We start from the raw sequence: 26,508 nt of genomic DNA, 5'->3' as shown, positions 1-26,508 counted from the left end.
ACCGGAATGTGTCCTTCGGTCACCTGGTTACGACGGACCAATCACGACCAGAGTTCCCTCCACGCGCCCTCCTCAGAGCGCAGGCATGTAACTCACAATGCCCCGCCCCCGCCCGCGGCTGCCCCGCCCCCCGAGCGGCGCGCCCCGGACTCTGCTTTCCATTCATCTCTCGCACTCCGAGCTTTCCGGTCCTGCGGGAAGCGCCGCGGGAGTTTGTTAATGGAAGCCGTCCTGAGTCAGTGGGCTCTGTAGAAAGCCCCTGTTCGTAAAATGCCAGTTCAGTTAGCAACTCGGTTTCACCGGGTCGACAGTTGACTCATTTGATGTATTGCTCAACGAACTTAGTTTCACCCCAATTTTTGACAGTTTTTTATAACTGAATGCTCCTCCTGTCTTGCCTTCCAAAGAGTGTTAGTTTCCGCCTACAGTTTAACCATAGCAACCCCCGGGGCCCTGGTCCTACTCTCAATAAAGAGCTGTGGCTGTGTCTTGAATGAGACTCAAGGACACGTCACCCCTCCACTTCCTCATCAGTAAATTAGGTACCGAACTCCTCCCTCCCACCTCTGAGGCGCTGGGATTCAGCAACTCGCTTTTCTTGCCTGTTTCTCTCTTCCACGGCAGGAGTTTCCAGGTTTCCCTACTTTAGCCAACAACAACGCATAAAGTACGATTTTCTCATACCAACTTGAGAGTCACAAAGTGAAGTACCACGGTCTTGATTTGATGAAGATGATAACGATAGTTAACATTTGGCAAACACTATGCGCCCGCCCCCGTTCCAAGTGAGGTACTCATTTAACCCTCGGGAACAAAATCCTCAGAAACCTTCATTTTACAGATTTTACAGAAGCTAAGTAACGTTCCCAAGGTCACATGATTGCTCAGGGGTGTGGCCAGGATTTGATCCCTGATTGTGTGGATCCCCAAAGGCACCTTATTGTGATCATCAGAAAATAAAGGTAGAAGTCAAATTTGGTTGGAAGTGACATAGTGTATCAGGAACAGTTTTTTGATGTGGATTTTAAAATACTTTCCCTTCATTCAACATTGATTAGTCCCTCCTACATGCCAGGCACCCGTGTGTGAAAAATGGTCCTGCCCTCAGTGACCTCAGGCACGGTGAGAAAACAAAGGCTTAGAGAGCCCAATAGTCTGAGGTCACACTGCTGCAAAGTACTTAAACCTGAAATTCAAACCTAGATCTATTAACCCCAAGTAGATGCTGGGGTAAAGAGCTTGGTTTTCTTCCCAGAAACATGAGAGCCATTGAATGTTGTGAAGTTAAGGAGTCACTATCAGGTGGTTTGTAGTGAGGTCACGCTTGAGAATAAGTAGGACTGATGGAAGCAACAAAACCCATTAAGAGACTTTATATTCATCTAAGCGAGGAGTGAGGGTTCAAACTAAAGGCAGTGGCAGAGATTGGAGTGGAGGGAAAGGATCTGAGGTCATTTGGGAGGTAGAATAGAAGTGCTCAGTGACTAGATATGGAGCGGGAAGGGGAAAAGAGAAGCAAAAATGGCTGCTAGGGTTCTGGCTTAGGGAACTATGTAGAGTGTGGTTACTTTTTCTTAGATAGTGCAGGAAAAGGAAGAGGTTTGGGAAGGAAGATCATTTTGGGTTCTGTTAAGCGGAACATGGAAATGGAGCTCTCTGGTTGAAAGTAAGCCTCTGCAGGCTAAGTCCATTTTGTGATATCCCAACTTATGTTTTCAAAAAAAACACATTAAATCAATTTAAAAATGTGATTGGGGAAATTCCCTAATGTTGACAGCTAAGAATATCACATTTTTCATGGAGCAACTTGGAATCTATGGTTTTAGTAAATGAGGCATCCTATGTAAAATAAAACTGGTAAATGAGAGCTCTACCCACCACCAGAGCCTCCCATCAAGCCTCTTAGATAGCCTCAACCACCAGAGGGCAGACAGCAGAAGCAAGAAAAACTACAATCCTGCAGCCTGTGGACCAAAAACCACAGTTACAGAAAGATAGACAAGATGAAAAGGCAGAGGGCTATGTACCAGATGAAGGAACAAGAAAAAACCCCAGAAAAACAACTAAATGAAGTGGAGATAGGCAACCTTCCAGAGAAAGAATTCAGAATAATGAGAGTGAAGATGATCCAGGACCTCGGAATAAGAATGGAGGCAAAGATGGAGAAGATGCAAGAAATGATTAACAAAGACCTAGAAGAATTAAAGAACAAACAAACAGAGATGACCAATACAATAACTGAAATGAAAACTACACTAGAAGGAATCAATAGCAGAATAACTGAGGCAGAAGAACGGATAAGTGACCTGGAAGACAGAATGGTGGAATTCACTGCTGCGGAACAGACTAAAGAAAAAAGAATGAAAAGAAATGAAGACAGCCTAAGAGACCTCTGGGACAACATTAAACGCAACAACATTCGCATAATAGGGGTCCCAGAAGGAGAAGAGAGAGAGAAAGGACCAGAGAAAATATTTGAAGAGATTATAGTCGAAAACTTCCCTAACATGGGAAAGGAAATAGCCACCCAAGTCCAGGAAGCGCAGAGAGTCCCATACAGGATAAACCCAAGGAGAAACACGCCGAGACACATAGTAATCAAAGTGGCAAAAATTAAAGACAAAGAAAAATTATTGAAAGCAGCGAGGGAAAAACGACACATAACATACAAGGGAACTCCCATAAGGTTAACAGCTGATTTCTCAGCAGAAACTCTGCAAGCCAGAAGGGAGTGGCATGATATACTTAAAGTGATGAAAGGGAAGAACCTACAACCAAGATTACTCTACCCGGCAAGGATCTCATTTAGATTTGATGGAGAAATCAAAAGCTTTAGAGACAAGCAAAAGCTAAGAGAATTCAGCACCACCAAACGAGCTCTACAACAAATGCTAAAGGGACTTCTCTAAGTGGGAAACACAAGAGAAGAAAAGGACCTACAAAAACAAACCCAAAACAATTAAGAAAATGGTCATAGGAACATCCATATCGATAATTACCTTAAACGTGAATGGATTAAATGCCCCAACCAAAAGACATAGACTGGCTGAATGGATACAAAAACAAGACCCATATATATGCTGTCTACAAGAGACCCACTTTAGACCTAGGGACACATACAGACTGAAAGTGAGGGGATGGAAAAAGATATTCCATGCAAATGGAAATCAAAAGAAAGCTGGAGTAGCTATACTCATATCAGATAAAATGGACTTTAAAATAAAGAATGTTACAAGAGACAAGGAAGGACACTACATAATGATAAAGGGATCAATCCAAGAAGAAGATATAACAATTATAAATATATATGCACCCAACACAGGAGCACCTCAATACATAAGGCAACTGCTAACAGCTATAAAAGAGGAAATTGACAGTAACACAATCATAGTGGGGGACTTTAACACCTCACTTACGCCAATGGACAAATCATCCAAAATGAAAATAAATAAGGAAACAGAAGCTTTAAATGACACAATAGACCAGATAGATTTAATTGATATATATAGGACATTCCATCCAAAAACAGCAGATTACACGTTCTTCTCAAGTGCGCACGGAACATTCTCCAGGATAGATCACAATTTGGGTCACAAATCAAGCCTCAGTAAATTTAAAAAAATTGAAATCATATCAAGCATCTTTTCTGACCACAACGCTATGAGATTAGAAATGAATTACAGGGAAAAAAACGTAAAAAAGACAAACACATGGAGGCTAAACAATACGTTACTAAATAACCAAGAGGTCACTGAAGAAATCAAAGAGGAAATAAAAAAATACCTAGAGACGAATGACAATAAAAACACGACGACCCAAAGCCTATGGGATGCAGCGAAAGCAGTTCTAAGAGGGAAGTTTATAGCTATGCAAGCCTACCTAAAGAAACAAGAAAAATCTCAAGTAAACAATCTAACCTTACACCTAAAGAAACTAGAGAAAGAAGAACAAACAAAACCCAAAGTTAGCAGAAGGAAAGAAATCATAAAGATCAGAGCAGAAATAAATGAAATAGAAACAAAGAAAACAATAGCAAAGATCAATAAAACTAAAAGCTGGTTCTTTGAGAAGATAAACAAAATTGATAAGCCATTAGCCAGACTCATCAAGAAAAAGAGGGAGAGGACTCAAATCAATAAAATCAGAAATGAAAAAGGAGAAGTTACAACAGACACCGCAGAAATACAAAGCATCCTAAGAGACTACTACAAGCAACTTTATGCCAATAAAATGGACAACTTGGAAGAAATGGACAAATTTTTAGAAAGGTAAAACCTTCCAAGACTGAACCAGGAAGAAACAGAAAATATGAACAGACCAATCACAAGTAATGAAATTGAAACTGTGATTAAAAATCGTCCAACAAACAAAAGTCCAGGACCAGATGGCTTCACAGGTGAATTCTATCAAACATTTAGAGAAGAGCTAACACCTATCCTTCTCAAACTCTTCCAAAAAATTGCAGAGGAAGGAACACTCCCAAACTCGTTCTATGAGGCCACCATCACCCTGATACCAAAACCAGACAAAGACACTACAAAAAAAGAAAATTACAGACCAATATCACTGATGAATATAGATGCAAAAATCCTCAACAAAATACTAGCAAACAGAATCCAACAACACATTAAAAGGATCATACACCACGATCAAGTGGGATTTATCCCAGGGATGCAAGGATTCTTCACTATACGCAAATCAATCAATGTGATACACCATATTAACAAATTGAAGAATAAAAACCATATGATCATCTCAATAGATGCAGAAAAAGCTTTTGACAAAATTCAACACCCATTTATGATAAAAACTCTCCAGAAAGTGGGCAGAGAGGGAACCTACCTCAACATAATAAAGGCCATATATGACAAACCCACAGCAAACATCATTCTCAATGGTGAAAAACTGAAAGCATTTCCTCTAAGATCAGGAATGAGACAAGGATGTCCACTCTCACCACTGTTATTCAACATAGTTCTGGAAGTCCTAGCCACGGTAATCAGAGAAGAAAAAGAAATAAAAGGAATACAAATTGGAAAAGAAGAAGTAAAACCGTCACTGTTTGCGGAAGACATGATGCTATACATAGAGAATCCTAAAACTGCCACCAGAAAACTGCTAGAGCTAATTAATGAATATGGTAACGTTGCAGGATACAAAATGAATGCACAGAAATCTCTTGCATTCCTATACACTAATGATGAAAAATCTGAAAGCGAAATTATGGAAACACTCCCATTTACCATTGCAACAAAAAGAATAAAATACCTAGGAATAAACCAAAAAAAAAAAAAACTGGTAAATGAAAACAACATTTAAAATTGTGTTGTCATTAGAGTATACACAAAGTAATTGAAGCTGTAGGTATAGAAGTGGTTGCCTTGAGAAGACATGTATAATAAGGAAAGGAAGAAAGGAAGGAAGGAAAGAAGGAAGGAAGGAGGGGAAGAAGGAAAGCAAGAAGGAAGGAAGAGAAGGAAGGGAAGGAAAGAAGAGGTCTTCAAAAATAGGGAGATTTAAGTGGCATTTAAGTAAACCTGCCAAAGGGAGCAGTGGCAATCAAGGGACCTGAGTATTAATTAGGAATGACTGATCACGTGAGTCCCATGAGGGTAGGGATCACATCTGCTTCTCATTTCTGGAGCAGAGCACCTAGCACAGTACCTGGCCAGTAGATGCTCCATTCGCAATTGTCCAGTGTTGTCCGTGGGGCAGGAAAGCTACAAATACCATTGGCTGCGGCAACTGGGTGACTGGGGATGTGTGCAAGCTGGATGGCAGGCAGTGAGTAAAGAAATGAATAGGGAACAGAAGTGCCCTTGACCGGTGGGGAGGGCCGCGCTGTGCACCCCTCTGCTCTCGCTGCAGGGAGATGGCTTTAGCGACTTCTCCTGGGGAGGTTCCTGGCCTCCATAATCTGCAGGAAGCCCTCTCAGAGTCAGTGGGCGCCCCTTGCCTCCAGGGCCCTGCAGACCCCACAGCGCAGTCCTAATAACCTGACAGTAACACCCAGCCAAGCCCAGTCAATATACACCACCAGAGTCTGTACAATGACCTTTAACATCCAGGATGGACCAGACTTTCAAGACTGAGTTGTCAACAGTGAGACACCAGTGGTTGTGGATTTCCATGCACAGTGATGTGGTCCCTGCAAGATCCTGGGGCCAAGGTTAGAGAAGGTGGTGGCCAAGCAGCATGGAAAGGTGGTGATGGCCAAGGCGGATATTGATGACCACACAGACCTCGCCATAGAGTATGAGGTATCAGCTGTGCCCACCGTGCTGGCCATCAAGAATGGGGATGTGGTGGACAGGTTTGTGGGCATCAAGGATGAGGACCAGCTGGAGGCCTTCCTGAAGAAGCTGATTGTCTGACAAGCAGGGAAGCGTCCTGACTGCCCCTGCCCACCTGGGCCCCGTGGTCCTGGGGGACCCAGATAGAACTCATAGCCCTTCTGTGCCGGCCCTTCCTACCTCCTCCCTCTGCCTGGCCCCTGTGGGTCCGTGCTTTGGAGACCAGGCCTCCAAACACAGGAGCCTCAAGTGCTCCCAAGCTGGCTGACCGCCAGGGTGGCCGCCCAAGGAGCGGTGCCGCCACCGAGCTGGGACAGCCGTCTCCTCACCCACTCTCTGCTCCTTCTAGGGCTTGTTGCCCTGCTCCCAGGATGCTGGGACAGAGTCCCGGGGCCAGCCTGCAGTAACAGCTTGGTCTCCCTGCTCCCTTCTGATCTGAACCCCGGTGCCTGGCTCATCTGCCTCCTGCATTTTTCTTTCCTGCTGCTGTTTTGTAAAAAAAAAAAAAAAAAAAACAAAACAGAAGAAGCAAAAAAGAAACCCAGGGCTTCCCTGGTGGCGCAGTGGTTGAGAATCTGCCTGCCAATGCAGGGGACACGGGTTCGAGCCCTGGTCTGGGAAGATCCCACATGCCGCGGAGCAACTGGGCCCGTGAGCCACAATTACTGAGCCTGCGCGTCTGCAGCCTGTGCTCCGCAACAAGAGAGGCCGCGATAGTGAGAGGCCCGCGCACCGCGATGAAGAGTGGCCCCCACTTGCCACAGCTAGAGAAAGCCCTCGCACAGAAACGAAGACCCAACACAGCCATAAATAAATTAATTAATTAATTACCAAAAAAAACAACCCATAGAATACAGTACCAACAGCGGACCCTAATACAATCCATGGTCGTTGGTGATAACGATGTGTCAATGTAGGTCCATTTATTGTAACAAACGTACCACTCTGGTGTGGGATGTTGACGATGGGGAAGGCTGTGCATGTGTGAGGGCAGGGGGAGTATATGAGAAGTCGCTGTACTTTCTACTCATTTTGCTAATGTTTTGTTATTTGTAATTTCTTCTTCTAAAAAAAAGAGGATATTAAAAAAAAAAAAGAAATGAGTTATCAAGCCATGAAAAGACACGAAGGAACCTTAAGTGCATATTGCTAAATAAAAGAAGCCAATCTGAAAAGGCTGCATACTGAATGACTCCAACTATATGACATTCTGGGAAAGAAAGTAAAAAGATGTGATAGTCAGGGGTCAAGGGTCAAGGCGGGGTGAGGAAGTGATGATTAGGTGAAACACAGGAGATATTTAAGGCAGTGAAACTATTCTGTAGGATACCGTATTGATGGATACATGACATTATTTGTCAAAACCTACGGAACTGTATAACACAAAGAGCGAATCCTAATGCAAACTATGGACTTTAGTTAGTAATGCTATATGAATATTGGTTCATCAATTGTAATAAATTGTAACTGCACTAAGGCAAGAGAACTAAGAGAGAACTAAGAACCGCACTAAGGAGAAACTGTGAGTGGGAAAAGGAGAGGATATATGGAAACTCTCTGTACTATCTGCTCAATTTTCTTTTTTTTAATTTTATTTTACTTTATTTCTTTATTTTTGGCTGTGTTGGGTCTTCGTTGCTGCACGCGGGCTTTCTCTAGTTGTGGTGAGTGGGGCCACTCTTTGTTATGGTGCACAGGCTTCTCATTGTGGTGGCTTCTCTTGTTGTGGAGCACAGGCTCTAGGCGCACAGGCTTCAGTAGTTGTGGCACGCGGGCTCAGTAGTTGTGGCTCACGGGCTCTAGAGCGCAAGCTCAGTAGTTGTGGCACATGGGCTTAGTTGCTCTGTGGCATGTGGGATCTTCCCAGACCAGGGATCAAACCCGTGTCCCCTGCATTGGCAGGAGGATTGTTAACCACTGCACCACCAGGGAAGCCCTATCTGCTCAATTTTCTGTAAACCTAAAACTGCTTTAAAAAATTGTTTATTAATTTTGTAAAAAGTGCAACCCATGGCTTGACCAGTTCTGTATATACCACTTTCTTAGGCAGTAAATTATCTTTGCAGAGCGCCTTTGGGCAACAAGCAATGATGCAGCATAGCCCACATAGACAGAAGGGTTTTGAAGACAACAAGCCTTCAAACTCATCCCCCCACTAGAGTGTGAGCAGGAATGACAGAAGGGGGAACAGAATGTGGTGTGTGGAACCCTGGGTCCCCCTTTTAGCTACAATCAAGGAGTCACTGAGCACATGAAGGCAGCCTCGCAGGGGTAGCACCGCTCTAAGAAACAAGCGACAACTTCTGACTTGTTTTACCCAAATAACTTAAACAAGCAGATAATAACCAAGTGATTCATCCTACATGATCTTCAGTTTTCCCATTGATACAACTGACAGTATTATGCATTATAGATGCTGCTGTGTTGTTTTCAAGCCTTCCTTGAAAGCCTTAACAAAAACGTCAAAACATCCTCGCATATGATACTGATGATAAGGAAGTGGATATGTGTGATCACATATGAGATATCTTATTAAGGAAAGTGTGGGAGGGTTCTTCTTTAGAATATTTTCAAAAAGCTCTTCTAAACACTAGATATATTTTTTTATTACTTTTACTGCTGTTATTCTCCTACTTGTTACCTGAAGTTTTGTCTAAGGACCGCAGGGGTTTTCTTAACCTTACAAGTAAGTTTCTGTTGAGTAGAACCTCGTCATGCTACTTGTTGCTATTGATAGAGTTTGTTAAGCCAACAGTGAAAGCAATCTGTCCTCTCAATGCATGGTAGCACTTCAATACTGGAGATTCTGTAATGAATTTTAAAATCAGAGATGAGAAGCATTTCCCCCACCCACCTGGGATTGGAAAGAGACAATTCAGTAAGACAAAACAGGATGCAGAGCTTAAGAAGTGGGTTAGAGCCCACGAAGTTCTAAGAATCACAACTGTTGAAGAAATATTAAGCAGACCAGAAAATTAGTGAAATGAGTCCAGGTTGAGTGAGACTGAATGCTTTCCCCAAGTCCCACATGGTAACTGCCTTTTTTCTTCTGTAGGGAGAGAAAGAATTGGGAAGAGATTTCAGATTTCTAGAGATTCACTTGAATAGTTCCTACTGCACTGCTCACTGGGACAATATTCTTTTTCCTCCCCAAGGTGGCCATATGCAGCAGCAGTTCACCCCATCCATTCACTCTCATCACTTAGAATGGAGTTGTCCCCATGCAAACATCGAGCAATGGCACCGTGAGAATTGAGAGGCTCATGAAAGCAAGGCTGATGGGAGCCCTGGGGTGCACCCCCAAACTAAAAGGACTCAGGTTGCAAGACCTGTCACTTAACAGTCACAGCAGGATATATTTTTGGTAATTGAAGCCTAATTTGGATTGTGCTTTTGGAAAATGATGACATTAGTTTTCTAAAAACTAGAAAATTTTTTAGGGGGGAGTGGTGGTTCTCTCCAACTCCACTTTGAAGCTAAAATGGCAAACTGTTTAGAATACAAACTTTTTCTTCCCGTGGATTTATGTAGTAGATGTTTCAAAATGACTGGCAAATACATAGAATTCATACAAAGTTAGAGGCAAAAGGGTGCTCCAGAACCCTCTGGTTGAATCTCTTCACTCTATAGTTGAGGAGAATGAGGTCCAGAGAGGCTAAGTGTTATGCCCAAGGGCACACAGCTGGCTCACAAGATGAGACTTGAATCCGGATTGCCTATGTACTGGCCAATGCTCTTCCCTCTCTACTGTGCTCTACTTCCCAGCACCACAAGAGGACACCTACTGTGTCTTGCAGAATCTAGACTATTTTTTGAAAGCTTGGAACTAAACTTGTGACTAATTAGAATACAGTGTTCCACCACCTTTAAGTCACCAGCTAAAATCCACTGCTCCCCGTCGCAGCACGCCCGAGGCCTTCTGGGTAACCAAAGAAAGATTATTGTCTCAACTCAGTTCTCTGTGTCTAGGTACCCACAAAATGGAAATCACTTTACTTGGGGAAGAGCAAGAGGACAAGATGAGATGAAAAGGAAGCATGTTTAAAATGGATAAAAGGAGGCACTTTTTCCCCACTACACACAATTGAACTGGGGAACTCACTGCAGCAGGATATTAAGATCAATGGTGAAGATTTGTGTTTTAAAAGATTAGACATTTCACATGCATATCATCAACAGCGACACTCAATGGGATGAAAGTAAGATGGATGAAAGTTCTCAAGCTTCAGTGCATAAGTTGATCACCAACTGGGTCAGGTGAAAAGAAAACAAGTTGTCGACTGGATTAAAATTTCACAGAAAGGCAGATCTGGGGGGTTCCAGTCATTGCTGCTGTGTAGCAAACCACTCCAAAGTAGTGGTGTGAACCAACAGGCATTTTATTATGCACATGGATACGGTGGATCAGGAATTTGGAGAGGGCACAGCAGGGATGGCTTGTCTCTGATTCATGACATCTGGGGCCTCAGTTGGGAAGACTTGAACAACTAGGAATGACTTGAGGTTGGGGGCTGGAATCATCTGGAAGCTTCTTCACCTAACCTGGGATGACTTGAAGGCTCACTCAGCTGGGACTGTCAAGTGGAGCATCTATATGTAGGTGTCAAGAGGGAGTGTCCCAAGAAAAAGCACTTCCAAAAAACAAGTGTCCCAAGAGACCCAGGTAGAAACTACACAGCCTTTTATGACCTATCCATGGAAGTTTTAGAGCATCACTTCCAACACAGTCCATGGGTCAAAACCGTCACAAGCCCACTGAGATTCAAGAGGAGGAGACTTAGGATCTCCTACATCCCTCCCCTATGGGGAATGGCAAGATCACATTGCAGAAAAACCTGTGGGATGGGAGAGGTTTTCGCAGCCATCTTTGGAAAATGCAATCCCCCAGGGAAGTGGTGGGTGATGTGAGGTTACAAGAACACACAATCTAGTGGAAAACACTGACATATGAACAGAGAATCACAGTACAATAAAATAAATTTCAAGGTAGTTATTTCCCCCTCTTTTACAAGAATTCTTTTTCTTTCCCTTTGATAAGAGTCATCACATTAAAATTTTTTCATTCATTGTCTGTCTTCTACTAGATTGGAATCTCCATGCATTTAGTTTCCTACTGTAACCCCTGTGCCTAAAACACTACCAAGCCCAAAATAGGCACTCAATAAATATTTGCTGAAAGAGTATATGAGTAAAGTGCTGTAATAGAGAAGTAGTGGGAGGGCTGTGGGAGTACGGGCAATAACAAAGCACTCAGCTTGACAGAAATGACATTTGAGTGGGTCTTGAATGCTCTTGAAGGATAAACAACAATTTTTCTGGTGGAAACAAAAGGGAATAAATTTTTCTCCTTAAATCTCCTCCAGAGACTTCATTAGCCAAGTTTAAGTGGGCAGATCTCATCCTAAGTGTACAGACTGCATGTAGTAGTTACAATGTTCTTGGTTGCAAGTGAAAGAAAAGAGGGACTCAAATGTATTAAAAAATAAGCAGCGTATCGTACCACATAACAACAAGTCTGGAGGCCAACAGTTCAGGCAGCCTCAATGCCATCCTTCTTCACTGGGTCAACTTAGCTCCTTTGTGGTTGCAAGATGGTGCCCACAGTGGTAGGCATCACAGGCAGACAAAACAATACCCAGCAGGGGAGAGGACTACTTCTCCTTTGGAGGAAGATCTTTCCCGTAAGCCCCTGACAGACTTAGCTCACACTGGCCCCCACACCACGCCTTATTGGCTAGGACTGTGTCCCATGCATGTATGTAACCTAAACGCTGATAAGAAGAAGGGGAGAAACACGAGCAGTTGGACTAATCACGTGTTACTCCTTGGGGCTTGACCTGAAGCTCCTGCCTCTCCTGAAGCACAGGGCTATGCAGAAAAGGGTGGATTCCCCAACAAAACAGAACAAAACAAATAACGGGGGTTTTGTTAGGAAGGAAAAAGGGGGGATGACTCCTCGGCACATAATCAACAGTGTTTGCAACATTAGGCTTGGGGAAGGTTAATGTTCTGTTTTCTTTGTGGATGACTATTACCTAACAATTTTATTTATTCTTTTTCATGCTTTTTGCTCCTTTCCTTTCTCCTCTGCACTAGTAGTCAGTTGAATAAATCAAGCGCTGTATCAATAGGAAAGAGTGTCATGTGTACAGTGTACATACGAATCTCATTAATCAAAAATATGTTGATTAGACGTGAGTGCACTTTCAGGTAAAAACCTTGATTCAGATGCTTCTGATAGCATAGCCATGCCCAGCTGTTCACCACTTGAATCGTGCTCTTTCATGGCCTTGTGCTCGTTACTTGTGCTGATTCCTCTGTCTAGGAAGTCCTTCTCAGTTTCCTTACCTATAGTGGATACTAGTGATTGCCTCTCCAGCGTCCATTCTATCCTTCTAGTAATTTGCTTGAAGAGATGGCGAACTGCCAAACTACTTTTTTCAGACTCCCTTGCAGCTAGGGTCTTGATCTGAAATAAGTTCAGTCAATCAGGTGCACTTGTGTAAGATTTGGAGGCAGATGCAAGGAGAAGGCATCATTCTGTTGCTGTTGCTGTTGGCCAGCAAGGTTTGAGCAATAATGTTAAGAGGCATTTAATGCTATTGGACTCAATGTCCTGTTTCAGTGTCTAGTCACCAGTTTCATGGGTGTGAAGAGTCCTTGCTGCAGCACCATCCCAACTTCTGGAACATAGCTACTGTGGTAGGCCCGTGAACTCAATAGCCCAGGGGTACCCCCCTGACTTCTGCCCCTCCAGCTCATCAATTTTGTAAGCCTCTGTTTGATTCTCAGTATTAAATATTTCTCTGTTTGAAACACCTAGAGTGGTTTCTTCCTGTACTAAACCCTGACTCATAGATCACCTAATTCATATTCAGCCTTCCAGGCACAGCCTGGGTCTTCCCTGAGCCACCAGGCTGGGCCAGGTGCTTCCTCTGTGCTCCCACCACGTCCTGCCTGGTAAGCCCATGCCTCTTCATCTTTGCACCCCTGGCACCAGTGTTTGGCTCACAGCATGTGCAGCATCAATATTTACCGAACTGAAGCTCCCTCTGCCAAGATACCAGACAGGTCCTGAAATCTAGTCTAAAGGGTGCCCCACCTCATGCCTGGTCTGCAAAGCCCAAAGAACAAGTGGCTCTAGACTTATACTGGATTCTAGATGAATCCAGAGCCCTCAGCTTTTCCGTACTTTAGTCCCCCACACAAGAGGCCACACCAGAATTGAAAATTTGACCTGGTCCCCAGGAAAAGGATGATAAGGAACAAGGGAAGTTGCTTATCTCAAGAGTTACCATCTGGTGGTTTTCAGGACCCTCTACTGCTGGGCCTACAACGAGGCCTGCAATCAATGGCAGCATAGTCTTTGGAGCGAGGAAAACCCAAGTTGGAAGGTGTGTGCCGTTGTGTAGCAAGTTACTTTCTGAACCTCAGATTCTTAATCTATAAAATGGGGTTGATAATATCAACCTCACAGGATGCTTGGGGGTAAAAGAGATTATATATGTAAAATGCTTAGCACAGTGCACGCACATGGGAAATGCCCAATCCCCATCAGTTACTGTTACGGCCACCATTGTTGTTGACTGTGCCATCCCTGTACCACAATTCTGTTACATATTTTTTACTTCATATACATATACTTTCCTTCAGCCCAAACAGACTCACATGCAGTTAGACTAGAACGTACTTCTCTATACTTTCTCCCGAGGTGTTCCATTTTACATCATGATGTGATTAACCCTTCTCTGCAGAAGATCCAGCTAGGCCCAAGTTTGGGGCTGTGCTGAGGAAATAACAAAACCATCTAGGTCAGTGGCTCTCGACCCTAGCTGAAAATCAGGATCACCTGGAGAGCTAAAAACAAAACGGCAACAAAAATAAACAAATAAAACGAAACCAAGAAACAATGTCTGGGTCCGTCAACCAGAGATTCTGATTCAGTAGGGCCCAAGCATCAGTATATCTTAAGGCTCCCCAGGTGATTGTAATGTGCAGCTGAGAGCCATGGCTGAGAGTGGGAAAGATTAGCGCTTCCATCGCCTCTGGGAAAGAAGAAAGAAGCTCTTACTTTTCTAGAATCGCCACCACAGTGGAGGAGGGGAGAGGACTAAAGATTACAGTTGAATGATTCCACTTATAATGTGAACAAGGCATTCTTATTATGAACCTGGATAAATGACTCATCATGTTAATCCTCTGATTAGTGTCTGGGTTTCTCATCTAGAGGTGTCTGATCTGATGAGAAGAGGAGTTATCAGAAATGCTCTAGGACATGGAAAAAGCTAGTCTGGAAATACCTGTGAGGGATTTCAAGTTGGCTTGTGGGTGTCTGTCCTGTGCCAGCCCTGTGCACACTCGCACACTTGCGGGCTGGTTGCTGATGTCAGGTGTACGCACTTTGATCCAGGGCAAGTGAAATGATCCCTGCTTTGGCATAAAATCTAGCTAATATCTAAATGCTAGAGATAGCTGGTGACAGCTGGGAGTGTGCTCAGACATAAAGTACAGGCATACCTCATTTGATTGCGCTTTGCAGACTTTGCTTTTTCACAAACTGAAGGTTTGTGACAACCCTGAGTTGTCAGATGATGGTTAGCATTTTTTAGAAATAAAGTATTTTTAAATTAAAATATGTACTTTTTTTAAAGACAGAATGCTCTTGCACACTTAATAGACTGAAGAATAGTGTAAACATAAGTTTTATAGACATTACTGGAAAACCAAAAAATCCATGTGACTCACTTTATTGTGATATTTCCTTTATTGCAGTGGTCTGGAAGCAAACCCACAATATCTCTGAGGTATGCCTGTACATCTAAAAAATGTAACTTTTTTCCCATTATTAAAGTGATACACAAAAGAAAATAGAGTGAGAAAACAGAAAAATAGCATGAACCCAGTAGAAACGAATAACAGACTTACATTGAGTTACGAGGTGCTAGACATGGTTTTAAGCTCTTCACCATATAAATTCATTTACCCCTCACTACAACTCTATGAGGGGTAACTCCACTTTACAGATGAGGAAAGAGGACCTGGAGCTGTTGTGTGACTTGTCCAAAGTGGCAGCTAGTAAAGGAAGAGCCAAGGTTTGGACTCATGCTGCATTTAACAGGGTAGGGTCAACCTCAGAGATATATATAGCTCATAAGGTAAGCTTTATCCAAGGATTCAATGCCACTTGCTAAAGTTTAAAAAGTTAATCTCAGTTGCCATTTATTCATCCATTTATTTCACAAATATTTACCAAAGGCATCTATGGGCAGCACACTGTTCCAGGCTTGATTATCAAGATACTGAAGAGTATACAGAGGCTACCTGTCCAGTCATTCCTATAGCATTGAACTCTCAAGTGTCTCAATATGTATAATCAATACAAGTATAGTAAGATTCGAAATGCAATAACTATTCTCTGATTACAAAATCCAAAACCAATACTTCAAAACTTTCAAAATGTCACAGTCTTACTAGATGGAATGTTTGGCACGATCCTCCGTATTTTCATCAATTAATAAGTACACCTTGGACAATAATTTAAGTTGAACCTCATGAATTCCACTTTGTAGCAACACGTTTAATATAACAGTAGTGTCTTCAAGTCAGAAATTTGGTGTTTTTGGATGGATGGATGGATGGATGGATGGCTAGATGGAAGGATAGATGAGTGAATTAATAGCTAAGAATGCCTGGCAATGTTCTAGTTGCTTAAAAATTGCATCTTTAAAAATAATTCAGTGTTTTCCAGTTTGTTAAACAGTAACTATGACTCAGAAGAAAATTGTGATTTCTGTCCTTTCCATGGACTAAATATGTAACTTCAAGGAAGCCATTATGATGCCAGTTCCATCTGATTGTTGTGAGGATCAAATGAGCTAACTGAAATGAATTATGTAGCACCCTGCCTAATACATGTTAAACAGCATATTTTAAACTGCCTTTAAAGTGAAATACTATATGCAGAAAAGCAAAAATTCAAATGATACAAAAAGCTATACAATGCAAAATACGTTTCTTTTTTTTTTTTTTTAAATTAATTAATTAATTTATTTATTTATGGCTGTGTTGGGTCTTCGTTTCTGTGCGAGGGCTTTCTCCAGTTGTGGCAAGCGGGGGCCACTCTTCATCGCGGTGCGCGGGCCTCTCACCATCGCGGCCTCTCTTGTTGCGGAGCACAGGCTCCAGACGCGCAGGCTCAGCAATTGTGGCTCACGGGCCCAGTTGCTCCGTGGCATGTGGAATCCTCCCAGACCAGGGCTCGAACCCGTGTCTCCTGCATCGGCAGGCAGATTCTCAACCACTGCGCCACCAGGGAAGACCCAAAATACGTTTCTTTTGGCCAAGTTTTCCCGCTATTATTACTACTATTATTAGAGATCTCCAAGCAAAAATAACATCTCCCTGTTGATTAAGAAGGGAGAGGTTTACAGACTAGGAGATAACATCCTTTGAGTCAGAACCAAGTGAAATAACACATGTATTCTGGTTAAATTCCAGCATGAGTGATTAACATTCTCCAACTTCAAATAATTTTTATTATTAGCCAACACTTGTCCATCCCCAATAATACACATGTTGCATACAGGCCACAGAATGAGGCAGCCTCTCTTGGCATGTTCACAATCTGTGCATACTTTCCACTGAGGGTTTCCCTTTCTTTTTGATTGCTATTCCATAGCTTTTCAACTCCCACTACTTTCAACCCTGGGATGTTTGCCGACACTGAGTGCCAAGTAGCTCCAAAAAAACCAAAAAAATATAAGCACCTGTAGAATCCCAGGGAATGAAAGAGGTAAAGTACATTTTAAACATATTTATTAACGGTGTTAATGTTTGTGAAGAGATTTATATTTATTTCTTTTAACTTTGAGGCTGGGATTAATACATGTATTCCTCATTATTTCTCACAAAGTCTTGTTGATAAGCAGGAGGAAGAGGGCTATTCTGCAATTTTGTCTCCCAGTCTGTGGAAGTGGGATCCAGGACACAAGAACGACTCAGCCCTAAAGTGCAGTCCTGAGTCCCTCAAGAACTCAGGCCCTCCTGCCTTTTTCCCGCCTTCTTCCAGTAGAAGGAAGGGGTGGGGGGAGCGGGAAACAATTCAAACCCTCTTTGTAAGCGTGTGAATGAATTTCAAGAATGTTAAACACCTCAGTCTTCCAACCTAATTAGAACATGTAGAAAAGAGGCATTTTTAGGACATTTAAAACTTGCAGCATAGGCGCTGAGAGGCCCGCGGGAGCGGTGGAGACGGTCAGTCCGGGAGGCGCTGGGAGGGCTTCCTCAGGGTTGTGGGCTAGGAAGGCCGCCGCAAGGTGCCTCCTCACATACCCCTCGCGGGCCCAGCAGGCCAACAGCGTGGGGCGGCGGCGACGTCGACGGCCGGGGCTGGGAGCGCTGGCGGCCGGGGTCCCAGCCATGGCCGAGTCTGTGGAGCGGCTGCAGCAGCGGGTCGAGGAGCTGGAGCGGGAACTGGCCCAGGAGAGAAGTCGCCGGGCCCTGGGGGACGGCGATGGAGGAGGCGGTCGGGCCCGCATTGAAAAGATGAGCCCCGAGGTGGTGGATTCCAACCCCTACAGCCGCCTGATGGCATTGAAACGAATGGGAATTGTAAGTGACTATGAGAAAATCCGTACCTTTGCTGTAGCAATAGTAGGTGTTGGTGGAGTTGGCAGTGTGACTGCTGAAATGCTGACAAGATGTGGCATTGGTAAGTTGCTGCTCTTTGACTATGACAAGGTGGAACTGGCCAATATGAATAGACTTTTCTTCCAACCTCATCAAGCAGGATTAAGTAAAGTTCAAGCAGCAGAACATACTTTGAGGAACATTAATCCTGATGTTCTTTTTGAAGTACACAACTACAATATAACCACAGTAGAAAACTTTGAACGTTTCATGAATAGAATAAGTAATGGTGGGTTAGAAGAAGGAAAACCTGTTGACCTAGTTCTTAGCTGTGTGGACAATTTTGAAGCTCGAATGACGATAAATACAGCTTGTAATGAGCTTGGACAAACATGGATGGAGTCTGGGGTCAGTGAAAATGCAGTTTCAGGGCATATACAGCTCATAATTCCTGGAGAATCTGCTTGTTTTGCGTGTGCTCCACCACTTGTAGTTGCTGCAAATATTGATGAGAAGACTCTGAAACGAGAAGGTGTTTGTGCAGCCAGTCTTCCTACCACTATGGGAGTGGTTGCTGGGATCTTGGTACAAAATGTGTTAAAGTTTCTGTTAAATTTTGGTACTGTTAGTTTTTACCTTGGATACAATGCAATGCAGGATTTTTTCCCTACTATGTCCATGAAGCCAAATCCTCAGTGTGATGACAGAAATTGTAGGAAGCAACAGGAAGAATATAAGAAAAAGGTAGCAGCACTGCCCACACAGGAGGTTGTTCAAGAAGAGGAAGAGATAATACATGACGACAATGAGTGGGGTATTGAGTTGGTATCTGAGGTTTCAGAAGAGGAACTGAAAAATTCTTCAGGTCCAATTCCTGACTTACCTGAAGGAATTACAGTGGCATATACAGTTCCCCAAAAGCAAGAAGATTCTGGACCTGAAATAACAGTGGAAGATTCTGGTGAAAGCTTGGAAGACCTCATGGCCAAGATGAAGAACATGTAAATAATGGACTGGCCTGTATTTTATTTCCTGTGTCTAAACCTGTTCCCTAGCAATTAAAAAGAAAATCATTTAAAACTGAGAAAACTTAGGGCAACATCAGTTGATGTATAATCTTCACTGAATTGTTATACTGTTTAAAAATACTGTGACTATTGCTTGTTACTCTCCCCCCCACAACTAAATCAGAAACTCTCCTAAAACTTATGTTTCATTCTAGTAAGAAAACTTCAAAGGATTATTGCAGGCAGTTATAAATCTTATTTAAAACTTAGCCATTGAACTGTTTTGGCCTTTTGGGAGGGGTGGGAAGAAAGGACCAATTTGATTTGCCTGAGGCCATGGACAACAGAATAGTGTGTGGTCAAGTATAGGGAAAGGACAAGAGGTACAACCTATTGATTAGAGCCAGCAGGCATCTACTCATTGTGTTTGGAATTGCTCTCTACAGGAAAACTGCCCACTACTACTAACTTGAGCAACAATGAATTTCAAATAGTAAACCTATAAAATAAAAACATCCTTTCAAATGTTTCCTGATGAAACACAAGCTGAAATACAGTCATTGGAAAAGTTTGTAAACCTCTGAATTATATATTCAAAACAAGACAGAGTCAAATAAGAGGAAGCTTTCTTCATGGATAGACAGATAAAGATATTTTCAGGATGTACAAATTATATTTCTGCACTGATTAAGAAAAAGCATATCATCTGTGGAACATATATCTGAGTCAGTGTGCTTTATTGAGGAGCAAAAGATAAATTTAGGCTAAGATCATCTAAATTATACCCATCATATGGGCTACCTTCTAATACTTTATTTTATTTAAATTTGATTCCGTGGGTAATTAGATATTGGCAAAGGTTTGTCCTGGATAACAGACAATAAAAGAGGTCAAAATTGCCTCTGCAACGATTGACATGTATTTCTTCACAGGGAAGAGTATCATTCTCCCTGATCGTGACCACTAAATCGTAATTTGATAAGCTGGTTTTCTCTGGATTTTGCATACAAATAATGAAGGCTTAGAGAACCTTGTTTGAAATAAATTCCTAATGGTTTGGAGAGTAATAAAGACACATGCATGTGTAACCATTATCTGTAGGCTGGTACTATGCTAGTCTCCTATTCTGATGACTTTTTTTGCTCTGAAAAGATATAAATGTCTAAATTCTATCTCTAGGAGGAAAATGTCATTAAAAAATTAAAAGTGCATTTCCCACTTGTAAAGTAAAATTCTAAAAATAATTTCAGAAAGCCCCAAATATCGAATATGTTTAATATATTAGCTTTGAGATTTTAGCATACTGCAATTCTTATGTTTAGAGTGATGCCAGGAAAGTATGGGGATAGTTTCTCTAGCCTTGAAACATATTTACGTTGCCTTGGTAGGTCATTTGTTGTTGTTTAAAATTTTAGTGTAGTCATCTGTAAAATAACTTTTCTAGTTCCTAGAGATGCTTTGAATTTCAAAAAAGAAATGCAGTCTTTCTAAGTCCCATTCCTTTGGTATACTAATTTGGTACCTCTGGTACACTAATTTGGTACCTCTGGTACACTAATTTGGTAATGCTTTACTTATAAGTTTATATAGTTTGATAAATAGCTAGAACCTACTATCCTTTTTTTTAAAAATTTTTATTGGAGTATAGTTGATTTACAATATGTGTTAGTTTCAGGTGTACACAAATTGAAACGGTTATACATATATATATATTAGAACCTGCTATCTTCTAAAGACCTTTTTTCTGTTCTTAATTTGGCACTGTACCCTGCTGGTGTCTTATACTGTACCAAATCTTATCTAATTTTTTTGTCTTATATCTTCCATTAAAGTTATTATTTTAGCAGAAAAAAAAAAAAAAAAACTTGCAGCATAATAACCCATCTGGAGAGCGCCACAGTGCGTCCCAGTGGTCGAGGCGCCCAGCAGGTCTTCGCGCGGGCTCCCGCAGCTCCGTGCGCCCCGGATCCCCGGCGGCGCGCGGGTGCGCAGCTAAGCAGCGGGTAGCCCCCGGGGCGGGGGGGGGCCGGCCCCTGCCCATCACAGAGCCCGGAGCCAGTGTTGCTTTTCTCTGCGGGCGACTTCGAACTGCCTGGATTTTTAACCCGATAAACTGATAAAGGACTAACATGTCTGGAGTCTTCCAAAGACAGAAAGAAAATCACTTTCTTGTCGCAACAGTAAGATTTTGTTACGAAATGCAAAAGTAAAGGTTAAAGCCTGGGAGATAACCGGTCGCATATGGGGGGAGGGGGGAGGAGGTGGTAAAAACTGTGGCTGTCGCGTCCCAACTATCTCGGTTCGAATCCCGGGTTTGCCATTTGAGAGCCTACTCTGTGCTAGGCGGTCGGAATACCGCGCTGAACAAGATTATCTAGGTTGTGGCTTTCTTGGGGGAACTATCATTAGCTCGGTTCCCTTGGTATGCTTCTAAACTCTGTTTCTTCACCTATAAGAATTGTTGTAAGGATCTGAGACATCCTGTATTAAGATGAGAACGATCAACGCGCCGTCTGACACACAGTAGGGGCTCAGTAAGCATTTGTACGTCTCTCAATTTGAGCTCACCTGGTGAGGGCAGCGCAGAGAGGAGACAGGTGCCACGGTTAAGAATGATTCTTTGAGCAGTTCTTTTAAACAAGCGCTGGACTCTAAGGATGCTTAGCTGCAGATAGGAGAGCTGGTAGGTGCCCTGGAAGCTAGGGTCCATAAGCTAGAACATTACGGGAAAGTGAGCCCCGCACCAGTGGACGCCAGCAGAGAACTCAGGAGGTACTTCTAGCTAGGGTTTCCCGCTCCGGGTCTCAAGAAGGCGTGATTAGCATTCGCCCCGCCCCCCATAGCTTCCCGGCCGGCGATTGGCCCACGCTCCTCGGCTGCCAGCTCCAGGCGGGGCCGGAGGGCGCCTGGGGAGAGGCTGAGCCCGCGGGGCAGTGGGCGGGGACGCGCGGAGAGCGTGGCGGGGCGGCCCACCAACCGAGCCCCAGCGCGAAGGGGCGGGGCCGGGGCGGAGCCTCCCGGCGGGCATTAGAAGCAGGTGAGCCAGGCTGGGCGGGAGAGGTCAGTCAGTCCGAGGCCGTGACTCCACTGCGGCCAGCGCCGCCGCCGCCGCCGCCGCCGCGCGCAGTTCAATACCCGCCGGAGGTGGGCCAAAGGGTGCTAGAGCGCGGGGGAGGAGCGGAGCCCGGCGCGTCCCGGGAGAACCGCCACCGCCCCCAGGAGTCCGCTGGAGCGCGGATCCCCCTGCAGGGGAGGAGAAGAGCGGCGGGCGGGACGCGGCGGCGGGCGCGCACCATGCAGTCCTGTGAACAAACACTGGCAGCGATGGGGGAAAATAAGTGTCCCTGGACTTTGGACTAGATTACAGCCAGATATTCCAAAAGCATCGAGACACTGCTCTCTGCGGCCTCTGAAAACAAATGAGACCCATAACACCCTTGCATAAGCTTTTAAAACATGGATCAGTGTAGCAAAAGGAAAGCTGTTCCCCCCCCCCCTCACCTCAATATATTTTTCTCTTCCTCCTCTTCTGAGAAAGCCTATATAGTGATGAGCACACACTTTACTGTTAGAGAATTCTGTTTGCTTTTCTAATCTGTTGAACCATTCCCTCATTTATATATGAAAGCCTATGTATTGATGAATACACACGTACACACACCACGCATACATACTTTACTGTTAAAAATTCTGTTTGCTTTCCTAATCTATTTAACCATTCATTCAAGAAGAGTGTGAGGCCATTACTGGGGAAGGGGGTGACAGTGCATTGGCCAGCAGAATACCAGTGACCAGGACTGAGTGGGGACTAAATTTAAGAAGCTAAAATGGCAAAAACAATTAAAATTTGAGGATGTCTCCCTAGAAAAACAGCAAGTGTAGGGATTTGCGCTTCATTTATACCAAAGTTGGAAAAGTCAGATTTAAGCCCAGGTCAGTTTTTACATTATGGATATTAAGTAAACAAGTGTATAGTTTCCATAGTGTATTTAAGCACTTTGCTGGTGGAAAGAAGCCTGGTGTTATAGTTTTCATGGACTTTCAGAAGCTATTCACGTTTATAAAAATGCACTGCTCTTACACACTCATCCTCTGAATCAAAATTTCAGTATATTCGACAAAACCTTGTACACAGAGCTACAGAACTTTTTGCACATCTAATTCCTCTACTTGTTCAGAAGCTTCTTAGAACCTTGAAATAGATCCCCTGCCTGAGGGCCAGTTCCTCTCTTGTTTTTCAAATGAGGAACTTTTCTGATCACCTTGACCTCTTCCCTCAGTTAACATGTCTTCCCAGAAAGTACATAGATTATTCTGCTGCCTTAGGTCATTGTGCCTAATTTGGGTTTTTCCTCTTCCTTTTTTTTTTTTTTTTTTTTTTGTGGAGGAGTGTAAAGATGATGCAGAATGTATCTAAAAGTTGTGGGATGATGTGGTTGAAGTGGTTTAATTCTTCCTGTTAAAACAACTATTTTTCATTTTGGCAACCTACCAAACCTAAAAAGAACAACCAATTTACTTAAAAAAAAAAAAAAAAGACAGTTAAGACAAAGGATACTAAGCCAAGGAGAGGCAATACAGGTAATGCATTTGGAGGTCTAGGTCCAGGCCAACTCTCAGAGCTGCCTCTGTTTTCAGCCTCTGTTCTCACCGCTGCTCTCCCCCTCCCTTCCCTCAAAGATGAAGCCCACCTGCTTCCCTCAAGTCTTACCTCAGCCACCCCTCCCGCTACCCAGGGCAGAGAAGCCCATCTATTTATGGTTGCCCCCTATTTCCATCTCATGCTGTTTTCTTCTGATTTTTATTTTTATTAGGCAAACAATCCACACTCATGAAAACAATTATAAAATGGAAGGTTGTGGGGTGGTTTAGCAGCTTCTTCACAGCCAGCTCTGTGATTTTAGTGAGGATTTAAGGCCCAGTTTAGTTTCACATGTACAGCTTTTGGGCTGTCCCTTTCATGGTTCAATTGTAAGCAACGTCTCCCATCACAGATTAGGGGGTAAAGATTTAGAAGGAACTAATATGTGACCTCTCAGTAAATCAGTTGATAAGACTTAGGAAGTCATTTTAATTTCTATTATTAACCTCACACTTTGAAGTTGTCTAAATTGGCTGAAAATAAGTATTCTTGGTGCCTTATTGGTTTATCCTTGCAAACCTTTGTCTTGTTTTCTCGTAGTCATTTCCAGTGATAAGCCTGTGTGTGTGTTGTGTGTAATTGTGAGCAATGTACAAGCTTAAGTAACGTGCTGACACCACTGTTTCCAAGTTGGTATTCATTAGGCCGTTTCCTCCTGGTCTAGGGCTGCACTAATCCTGACACCGGCTGCCAGGAGAAAACCTCATGGATCCCACACCGCACCTTAATAACAGCATCCGTGACCTGCAGTCTCAAGTACAGAATGGGAGCCCCAGAGCTAGGAAATGTAGTTGTATATTTTAATGAACTGCTACCCCTGCTAAAGAGGCTTCTTTCACTTTGGTGCTCTACAGAAAGACCAAGGGGGGTAGGAGGGACAAAGCTTTGAATAACTGCTTTCTAACACCGAATGTGGCCAACAGGACAGAGAACATCACAAATCTAGGCAGGTATGAGGTACAGTGGCTGAGGATTTCCTGCTCCCCCTGCATGCCCTTTCTTGCCTCCAAAGTCCGATCAAGTGATCCTGGGAAAGAAATACGCCTGGGTTGAGGAGGGTGGTTTTGAAAGAAAAAGCTACCAAGACATTAAAGCAGGGTGAATGAAGGGTAGGCAGGATGAAAGTAACTAAGTAACCTGGCTCAGAACTCTCAAAAGCTTCTAGCAGCTTGATGACAATTACAGGATTTATTTCAGTCTGTGTTACATCATTTGAAGACAATATTACTTCATGTTGTTACAAACTGTATGTATAGTGTGTATGTGTTGTGGGTGTGTATATAAATAATATATATTATATATACGAGAGATTTAGTGACTTTTGATTCGGGTCTGGTGCAGGTGAATTTATTACTGAGCCAAGTGAGGCACATCCTGCGTCAGTAGTTCGAGTCCAGGGCGTTCAGTACTTTTTCTGATTTCCACGTGTGTATAGTGCCTGTCCCATGCGGTATTGTCAGTGTCATGTCAAATCCAGAACTCACAAAGCAGAGCCAGCGATATTTTCTTTGTAGACAATCAACTAGAATCTATAAAATTATTACTGGCAGATGATTATAATTCCAGATCCCTAACACTAGCAAAAGGAAACCCAGAGCACCTTGATAAGAAGTTTTCTGTTTTTGTTTTGTTCCTGGAAGTCAGTAGAATAGCAGTTGTATGTGGTTATATTAGTGTCAAGATACTTAATTTGCTGACCTTATTATTTCAGAAAAAAAAATTGTATGTATTATATTTGTGGGAAGTTAAAATAATGCTTTGAGATTTTTATCAAATATGGAGAGTAGTTATTTATGAAAAACAAAGAAATGTCTATTTTTGTTTCTTTGTTCCCAATTAATGTAGATAAATTTTAAAGTGCATTAAAGCAATGGTAAAGCAAATAAGATGCTGTACAAGTATTTTTCTCATGCTTTCATGGAGAGACACTGTTTTCTAAGAGTATCTGAAGGAGGTATGTGCATTCTAACTTCATGATCAGATTTCTCGGATGTACTTTGAATATAAGTGGCAACGTTTTTATTGATAATAAAATCAAAGAAATTCCAATCACCAGAAGGAGAACTAATGAAAACATGTTTTACCTGAATATACTTCATAGGTTTCTCCTGCTGATCCTGTGATTGTTTCATGATTCACTTGAAGAAATGAAGGAAAATACACATAAGAACAGAGACATTACCTGAGATTGTGTTCTATTTTATCAACCCTCCATCTATACTCTGTACCGAAGCAATTTGGCTAGAAGTGCTGCTGTTGTTGTGTGTGTCTGGTTTGCAGTCAGAAACTCCCAAAACTTCATCATTCAGCAGTTAGATCCACAACTTTGTATTAAGGTCTAAATACAAGTCAGGGAACCCAGATAAGATAAGAGGATATATGGTTCTCCCTCTGTATTTGTGGGTAATTGGTTCCAGTCGTCTCCCTCCCCCCCGTGCCACCCCATACCAAAATCCATGGATGCTCAAGTCCCTTATATAAAACGGTGCAGTATTTACATATAACCTACGCACAATCCTCCCATCTTCCCCCGCACCCTCCTTTATACTTTAAGTCATGTCTAGATTACTTATAACACCAAGTACAAATCCTAAGTAAGTAGTTGTAAATATAATGCAAATGGTTGGTGGTGTGCAGCAAATTCAAGTTTTGCTTTCTGTAACTTTCTGAAATTTTTTTCCCTAAATATTTTCAGTCCATGGTTGGTTGAATCCACTGATGCAGAACCTGTGGATACGGAGGGCCAACTGTAAATTGATTTAGAGTTGGCACTTCCCTGACAATCTGGACAGATGCTTAGTAAACCTGAGATAATTAATTTAGCATCAAAGTGAGTACTATGAGCATTATTAGATTGGTACATGTTAGGGCATTTGGGAGAACAGAAAATACAGCAGTTGAGCTGGATCCTGGTGCAAGAGCCACTGTGCCTTACCCG

General features: G+C 42.8%; 1 protein-coding gene, 1 long non-coding RNA gene and 1 pseudogene across 3 annotated transcripts; all 3 read left to right on the top strand.

Annotated features, from left to right (window-relative positions):
* Positions 1 to 6: 6 nt before the first annotated feature.
* Positions 7 to 7,136, top strand: LOC309630934 (thioredoxin, mitochondrial pseudogene; annotated as a pseudogene). The gene is made up of 2 exons: positions 7 to 87; positions 5,883 to 7,136. The product of its transcript is annotated as a thioredoxin, mitochondrial pseudogene (transcript).
* A 2,017-nt stretch (positions 7,137 to 9,153) lies between these two features.
* On the top strand, positions 9,154 to 11,474 carry LOC309630608. Its single transcript, XR_014245837.1, has 2 exons — positions 9,154 to 9,657; positions 10,263 to 11,474. It is a non-coding gene; the product is annotated as an uncharacterized lncRNA (long non-coding RNA).
* Positions 11,475 to 17,527: 6,053 nt separating this feature from the next.
* Positions 17,528 to 20,139, top strand: LOC309631104 (ubiquitin-like modifier-activating enzyme 5). Its single transcript, XM_082397179.1, has one exon. It carries the CDS (start codon positions 17,712 to 17,714, stop codon positions 18,924 to 18,926), a length of 1,215 nt encoding a protein of 404 aa, XP_082253305.1. The 5' UTR covers positions 17,528 to 17,711; the 3' UTR covers positions 18,927 to 20,139.
* The last annotated feature ends 6,369 nt before the right edge of the window (positions 20,140 to 26,508 follow it).

Source organism: Balaenoptera borealis (assembly GCF_965194805.1).
Source record: "Balaenoptera borealis genome assembly, chromosome: 6".
NCBI lineage: Eukaryota > Metazoa > Chordata > Mammalia > Artiodactyla > Balaenopteridae > Balaenoptera > Balaenoptera borealis.
Note: the sequence above shows the minus strand (reverse complement) of the source record. Positions and strands in the feature narration are given on the sequence as shown.